This window comes from Notothenia rossii, assembly GCF_949606895.1.
Source record: "Notothenia rossii genome assembly, chromosome: 4".
NCBI lineage: Eukaryota > Metazoa > Chordata > Actinopteri > Perciformes > Nototheniidae > Notothenia > Notothenia rossii.
This window is the reverse complement of record NC_136902.1, coordinates 7098085-7106982: the sequence shown is the minus strand read 5'-3', so window position 1 is coordinate 7106982 and position 8898 is coordinate 7098085. Positions and strand designations below refer to the sequence as shown.

The window sequence follows — 8898 nt, the reverse complement described above, 5'->3', positions numbered from 1 at the left end:
GTATAGTTTCTGTTAAAGTGGAGCACAGAGGAGGCTCTTAAAGAAGAAGCTACAGGTCTGTGAGAGCCAGAAATCTTCTTTGTTTGTAGGTGACCAAATACTTATTTTACCGAGGAATTTACCAATTAATTCATTAAAAATCCTACAATGTGATTTCCTGGATTCTTTCCCCCCATTCTGTCTCTCACAGTTGAAGTGTACCTTGGATTGAAAATTACAGGCTTCTCTCATCAAGTGGGAGAACTTGCACAATTGGTGGCTGACTAAATACTTTTTTGCCCCACTGTATATGTGATCCTTCCCTTTACCTTCGTTTCCTTCTTTTGCCATTCGTGCTTCAGTGTAATGTGGTTCTTGAAGTTGTGTTGGGAAAAAACTGAATGCACTTTTCCAATATGAGAGTAACATGATAACAAAGGTATCTCAACTGTAGCTGTACGTAACAGGATGTGTGATTACCTAGAAGAGCATCAGGACTGTTTGAGGCATATGATAGCTCTGTGATTAACATGATGATTCAGCCTCTATGGTGATAGACATATGACTGTCATGTTTATTGCTTACGTGGGTCTTAGCTAATCTGAACTAAGCATAGAATACTGCTTTCTATTCCTCCATCTTGTGACTGTGTAACTCCCTCTCTTGGATATCAGCATGTGAAGGACACTGTTCAGGAATTAGTTGATGCTCTGTATGTGATGACCACTTCCATTCTTGAGAGGATAATAAATATATGGATCCTGATATTGAAGCTGAAGCCGGTGACGAGTGATATTTTTCTAACAAGTTGCATTGATGACCTTTTTGATCACACGGGTTGCGGTTGAATTTCAAAAAATTATCCTATCGTCTTTTCCAAACCACTATTCCCTGAGTTCAATGGATGTTATTGATGTGCGTCAGCAATGAGGAAACTGTAGATTACCATAAGCGGATGTAGATACTTTGCTCTTTGTGGTGATGATTTATAAACATGAACAACAGTGAACAACATTATTTCATTATAGAATATACAACATTTTCTCCTTTCATTTCTAAAAGGGTGGTCGAGTCCTAAAATAAATGAGATTATAAAGGAACAACACATTCTCTCTCCCAACTCGTACTATAGGGAAGTTATGTCAGGATCCCTTGGCGTCACTATCAAACGCAGTGTATATATATATATAAAATATATTGACCCTTTAGCGTCAATCTTCAACCATCAGGGAGTCTCATTGACTTGCATAGAGCTCCCTAAACGTTGTTAATAGACGAGTTGGGATCGCAGAGAAATGCTCTCCGCAGATCCATTCTCACAGCGTTTATCAAACTTTTTTTTAATCAATATCAAGCCACACTTATTGTTTTTACTTCTTTATTTTAATTGTATAATGTTGGACTTTTGTTGCTGTCAGTTAGGGGGAGAGTATGGGGCTCAGAAGACTGAAATATATATTGTTTTCTAAACCACACACTGTTATTTACTCAACAATAAGACACAATTATCCTTGTGTTTATTTATTTGTTTGATTGTATAATGTCGCATTATGTCTGACTTTTGGAGTCCGTCAGGACCGAGGGTCGGAGCAGCTCATTCGAACACAGGAAGCTGTATTTTCAAAATAAGAGTTCATTTGAATATTTGTTGATTCATATCTATATATATATTTTTGTATTAACTAGACCACTGGGTCATGTTAAGAGCATATTTTCTGTCGGTTTGATGTTACAAATATCAAAACAATATATGTGTCCATAACAAAATACATCCGTCATAAACTAAACTGGAAACTTATACTGGAAAGTATAATTTATTGTGTTAACACTGTAAACTTGACCGTTTTTTAACCCGCACCGCCGAGTGGTTAAAGCACCTTATTTCATTTCTTTGTTGAATGTGTTATATTTGATGAAAACATAAAAATATTAAGAGTACATACTTTCATAGGGGGCAAGTAGAAGGTCAATGTTGGAAATATAGAATAGAAAAAATCAAGAAGATTCTGTCGTGATCTCTAGAATAAAACAGTTTAGTGCCGGATGTACAAAGATATGAATAGAAGGATGTGCAGAACACACAAACTAATTAGGCTTTATTTAAACATTAAAGAATATTTTAGGTTAAGGTCTTCTTTTAAATAAGAAAAAAGCTTTGGGGGTATCAACAGATAAATATTAAGCCTGACAAAGTATTTAACGTTTAAAATATTGCATAATTTGTTTTGGGACTTGACAATCACCTTTCCTGCAATGTTAAATGTTGAAGCACTTATTTTAACTGATATTATACATATGTATTATACTCTTATAAGATGTATGTAGATAGTATAAGAAATGTGCAGAATATGACAGTTTAATGGTGGAGGTATACACACATGTTTATAGATGTCTTGTAATGCACTGTTGAGGAACCTGCGATCCAAGTTTGTCATCTCCGACCTTGTCAGGTATTGAACAATCAATAAATAAAGAACACAGAATTATTTAATATACAACACAGAATTTGTGTGATTATACTAAATGATTTACAAATAAACACCACTGCATATTTACAACTTTTACACATGCTGATGTAACGCAAATGTTTCCAACTTGGGATCAATAAAGTATATCTTATCTTATCTTAAGATGATTGATGGCTACTGCCATATTTGCTAAATTTGCCTCTGAACCTTGACGATTACATGTTTCAGACTTATCAATTAACAACAGGAGGGGTCACAGACATAAGACCAGCTGTTAAATAAATGAAAAGCATATTTCTTTCCTCAAAGTCCTCGTGTTACAGAATTCAGCTGCAACAAAGATCTGAATAATCAATTAGTTACGATCATTTTGATGGAAGATAGAGAATGTGATGCTTTTCCTTGTTTCTATGGTTATGAATTTAATATGTTTAGGGTTTTTACTATTGAATGTGTTTGCTTGGCCGGTGGGAGATAATAATAAAATGTTTGGCTTTAGTTGACTTTTGATCAAGATTAAATTACCAATAAATGATCTTTAATGAAATTTCATACAAAAATATGTTTCTTTATTTGCATCCTAATTATTGTTTTTTTGTCTCACAATATCTTCAAATGAGTTATGTTGAAAACAGTAACAGGCCGTGCATTTCACACCTAGGCCTTCAGTAGCGTCTACCTGAATGAATCCACCTCCTAATAGCATTATTATGACGTCACGTGTATAAGATGTTTGGTGAGAGACGTTTGGCCGGAATATATGAAAGATCCTGGATGACAAGACGCTTTTTTTTTAAAAATATAGGTAATGCCTTTTAGACTATAAATTGATTCTTGAAGTTTTGAGGTTTTTCAATATAAAGCAGCTCTAAACATTCTGAATGTGTCTCAGTTTCTTTTGGTTTGCAGTAAACACCATCAGAGGGTGAATATGGACTTAAGCCTTTGCCGTGAAAGTAAAATCCTTTTGAGCAGCTAAATCAAAGCGTTTGAAACAGGTATCCAGACACAAAGAAAAATAAATGTTATGTAACATTAAAGCATGTCCAAATGTTTTACTGGAATACCCAAAGTATGAAGCTGGAAGTCAGTGCAATAATTCTTACACCGGTTTTGTGATCTTTTAAATGTATTAGCTTGTAAACTGTAAAAGTGTCTCATTATATGAAATGATCAGTGTTGCTTCAGACTTTTTGTATTGTTTTTGTTTATGGGCATGGGTTTGGTTTTCCTGCTGTGTATCACCAGTCCTACGCCCACATTACTCTATTGGTCTTTCCATGTAAATACATGTGCAAATGTAACTAAATAAGCCTGAGGTAAAAAAGCTGTCCGTTCCATATCCACTTTGCATTTTACCTAATGTATAATGTCAACAGCTGCACATCTCCAGTCTCATTCCAAAAGAGAGGAACAGGGAAGAGGCAAGGATGGAAAAAGCTCTTCTGATCATCATCGCTCTTTCAGGTAATTATTATTTGTATTTAAAATATGTTATCCCATTAGCCATTTTTAGAACTTTCTATTTTGGTTTCCCACTGACAATTACTTAAGTTATTTAATTTATTACAGTTTAACTTTAATGTAATTTGGAGAAGTTGTTTCAGTAATTGATATTGAATCTAATCAAAGTGTCTGTGTCTCTGCAGGGCTGAGCGCTGTCTCCTCACATGCTGAACGTCAGTACCATTTTGTTTATGAAGCAAAGACCATGGCTGAAGCACAGAAATACTGCAGAGAGAAACACACAGACCTGGCCACTGTAGACAGCATGGAGGTTGTGGAGCTCCTGAACAACATGGCAGGCCAATACAACCAAGTGAGGTCACTTTTCTCTGTCTTTTGATTCAAATGAATCACATTTCTTTTAGAGTCAAATTCAAAAAGGAGAGATTATTACAGAAAGCTAAACCTGTTTTAAAGTCCTATGGGAACCTGAGTATTAAAACAGAGTTGAAAATGTTTGAAGCCAAAGCTATAGCATCAAACCCTGTAATAAAGTGGAAGAGGTTCAGAGTAACAAGGCTGTAAATGAATGTTGACTTGAGGGGATTCCCTTTAGATCACCACGTACCAAGGCTGGTCTCATGAAGGCAAAACAAACCTTCTCTTTATTAAACATACACATTTTCTCAAGCAGCAGCTTTAAAAGCTTCAACAGGATGTAATAATTATAACAATGTCTTGCTTTCAGTCAGCCTGGATAGGGCTGCACGATGACCGGGACACCTGGAGGTGGTCGATTTCAGACCCAAGCTTCTACGGACCGGGGGAGACGGAGTTCAGACGATGGGGGACTGGACAACCAAAAAACAGGCACAATGAACAATGCACAATGTTTTATTCTGGTGGAACAGGAACATGGAATGATTATGATTGTAATACCCTCTTCAGGGCGGTCTGCTTTGATGTCACAGGTAAGAATATAAACTTAAAATTAACATTAAACATTTAAAATCATATTTTAAGCTTCTGAAATACAATTAATTGGTCTTTATCTAACTAGCGGTTCACAACCTTTTTTCTTTGTGACTTCTTTTTCTTTTGTTAGCAGTTCCACTAAAGACATTTCCATTTTCACTAAAATTCTCACATGGTTTAATTTAAAAGATAACGTAAAAGGAAATGATGTATATACAATTCTTTGCAAACTTGTTTTAGAATTGTAGTTACGTTTTACATCTTATGTGCTAATAAGAACAATATAGAATCAATATCATTTGAATGAAGCTTTAACCTGTAACACAGTATATTCACATCGTTGTACTCCTGCTTTTACTAAAAGATCTGAATACTTCTTCCACTGATACTACTAAAGTTTCTTGCCAACATTCATGTGTTGAAAAACCCCAGAACTACAAATTACAAAGTACAAATGTGTGGGATTTAAATGTAATATTTTATATTATAAAGGCATCAATACCACCAGAGATGTGGCATTGATGTCAGGCTGTATGTCGTGGTGCCTCTACTCAGCTTCTCTGGGGTCCATTTTCAGGGCCGAGTGCAACATTTGTCCTCATTGAGAGCAGAATGACATGGACTGGGGCCCAGAGCTACTGCAGAGAACACCACACAGACCTGGCCAGTGTGAGAAACCAGACAGAGAACCAGCTGCTTGATGAGCTGTGGTCTGGACAGTATAGTGCCTGGATCGGCCTCTACAGAGACTCCTGGAAGTGGTCCGATGGAAGCAGCTCCTCCTTCAAGTACTGGAAAGTAAATGAACCTAACTACGTAGGTCTCAAAGTTTGTGTTGCTGCAGCTTTCGACGACTCTGGAAAATGGGAGGACTTGGACTGTAGAGTGGAGAAACCATTCATCTGCTACGGACGTGAGTAAAATTCACAGCTACGTCAAAGCAAGTGATGATATTGAGTCTGTTGAAAAAGAAGACACCATAAACGTTGTGACTGATGAAGTTTGTTTGTGTTTCTAGCTGTGCCTGTTTCAATGCAAGTGATAAAGGTGAGGGTGGAGAAACCAAACGGTGTGGATCTGAACGACCCTGCTTTTCTGGATGCGATGTTGGTGGAGGTAAATCATGTTTTCTACTTTTATGCAAAATCATCACCATAAAAGGAAATTCACATGACATGAGAACAAGAGACGAAAGAGGAAGGAAACAAATAAATAACTATTAAAGAATAATGAATTCAACAAAAGAAAATATAGTAAATGAATTTAAATATGAATGAAATGGACCAAGAGGAACATGAATGAAATTCTATATCCATTATACATTCAATACTTTGGCCACAAATAACAGGACCCAAGCATTTAGGAAGAAGACGTGTAAATATGTGCAGAAGTAAATAGCAGAAACTTAGCCACATGCCACCAAATGCATTAGGAACATGTACAAATACTATTCCATAACCTGAGGTAAGCCTTTACACTGGAAGAAATAAGGGGAACAGCTACCATTTCAGATGAGTGAACTAAAGATACATCATCTGTTTTTATTGGAACGATAATGATCATGAGTTTTTGTGTCTCAGGCGAAAAAGAACCTGAGGGCCCAGGGATTGGACGACAACGTCCAACTGGCCTGGAGGAAGCAGCCGGATGGACAAGTCTTCCAGAAGGAGGAGAAGAAGAAGAAGAGGGATGAGCTCTAAAGCTGAATTGCTGTGTGTGATTTTTATCAGAGAAAAGTGTATTTCTTTCCTCAAAGTCCTCGTGTTACAGAATTCAGCTGCAACAATGATCTGAATAATCAGTTAGTTACGATCATTTTGATAGAAGATAGAGAATGTGATGCTTTTCCTTTTTATATATGGTTATGAATTTAATATGTTTAGGGTTTTTACTATTGAATGTATTTGCTTGGCCGGTGGGAGATAATAATAAAATGTTTGGCTTTAGTTGAATTTTGATTAAGATTAAATTACCAATAAAAAAAATGACCTTTAATGAAATTTCATACAAAAATATGTTTCTTTATTTGCATCCTAATTATTGTTTTTTTGTCTCACAATATCTTCAAATGAGTTCTGTTGAAAACAGTAACAGGCCGTGCATTTCACACCTAGGCCTTCAGTAGCGTCTACCTGAATGAATCCACCTCCTAACAGCATTATTATGACGTCACGGCTATAGAAACCATTAATATGATACATTAACGCAGTATAACAGGGCGCTGCGTCACAGACAGGTTTCTAATGTAGAGAATGAATGCCATTACTAAAGCAAGAACACCGAACAACACAATTCAACAAGCCTCCTTTCACTGCTGCGCCGCACATCATCTCGAGCAGAAGCAACAATATTTACTTCATAAAATGACAAAAAAAGATCAACAATGTTAAATAAAAGTCATTATAGCCAGTACTCACCAATACGTTTGATTATTTGTACCCAAAAACCATCCTCCTTTCTTTCTGTCTGAAGAGTTCAGTTACTGTGTTGTTCAGATTAACTGAGTGTTTCAGTTCCGATAATAAGTCCTGTTCTAACGCCATGGAGGCCGTGACAATAAAATCCCTTTGAGCAGCTAAAACAAAGCGTTTGAAACAGGTATCCAGACACAAAGGAAAATAAAGTTTGTTTAACATTAAAGCATATACAAATGCTTTACTAGAATACCCAAAGTATAAAGCTGGAAGTTTGTGGTATTTTGTAGGTATGCAAGTAGGTAGAAAGTATGAGCCGTAGGCACGTGTGCTATCCTTTCCTCCTTTATTCTTCTTTATCCAACTTCCACCTTCAGGCATCCTATATCAACTCTCTGTCCTACAGCGCCCTCTGGCTACAGTAACAGGACACAGCATTTCCCCTTTTCTTGAAGGAATAACCTCCTACTGTATGTAACTCAGTCAAATGAAATATTGTAGTTAACACAGCATCCTGTAACTCAAGACAATGAAATCAACATATTAAACCATAAAGTATTATTGGTTCTTAGTGCAAGACTTGAATGCAAACTCAGATTACTCTTATAACATAGTATCTAATTAAAATTACCTTATGAATGAAAACACCAATTTAAACATTCACTTTTGGTAATCAAATTTAATTTCAATTATTAGTATTAAGTGTGTTTGTGAGTACGTGTGTGTGTGTGTGTGTGTGTGTGTGTGTGTGTGTGTGTGTGTGTGTGTGTGTGTGTGTGTGTGTGTGTGTGTGTGTACGTGTGTGTGTGTGTGTGTGTACGTGTGTGTGTGTGTGTGTGTGTGTGTGTGTGTTAACTAATTTGACCCCAGCTTCATGTTACATTTTATAGCAACTAGCAGCTACTAAAACCGTCTTTACTACTAAATAGAAATCCAACCATTCCACCACAGACTGCAATTGCTTCAACAAAAAACAAAAAAAAGTGTATTCTGTTTAATAATTGTAATTTAATTGATTAAATTGTTGAATTGGTGAAAGTTCTCACATATAGACTGTAGGTTAATAATCTCATTTAAGAGCGACTAACAGATGCACACAGATCAGAAGGATGAGTTTAGAGAGTTGTTTCTGCACTTCTCACTGAAATCCCAATGTTTACAGAGGAAGTGCTTAATGCCGTAAACTCACAGTAACATCTTTTCTCTATGACTTGACATAGTGAATATGAAGTTGCAGGAGAGGCCAAACCGTGTCGGATCAGCATTCATTCAGCATTAGTGTAGGGTTGTTGTTTAATGCTGTAGTCTGCAGGATAACGTGTGCTGTCACCTCCCTGTTCGTGTAGATAACAGCAGGACAACAGTAAGATCAAGATCAGTGTGAGCTTCAGGTGTCAACAATGAAAACAGAGATGGTTGTCGTTTCCTCACGTCTTGAGTTCTTCACAGCCCTCTGAATGGATGTCTTGAGACCCGAACCAGGGCTATTCACACTATGATGTATTCATGGGGTGCTTAAAGGTCTGACACAGCTGGGCCTCTTCCCTTTAAATGCATATTCATGTGATTAAAATGTGGGGTTTTATCTACAACAGTGGATTTAATGCAGTATGCAC

General features: G+C 36.6%; 1 protein-coding gene across 1 annotated transcript; it reads left to right on the top strand.

Moving 5' to 3' along the window:
• Window positions 1–3824: 3824 nt before the first annotated feature.
• Window positions 3825–6868, top strand: LOC307035300 (C-type mannose receptor 2-like). Its single transcript, XM_079674432.1, has 6 exons — window positions 3825–3914; window positions 4097–4266; window positions 4642–4864; window positions 5446–5781; window positions 5887–5984; window positions 6449–6868. The coding sequence occupies exons 1-6, from the start codon at window positions 3878–3880 to the stop codon at window positions 6566–6568; spliced, it is 984 nt and encodes a 327-aa protein (XP_079530558.1). The 5' UTR covers window positions 3825–3877; the 3' UTR covers window positions 6569–6868.
• Window positions 6869–8898: the final 2030 nt, after the last annotated feature.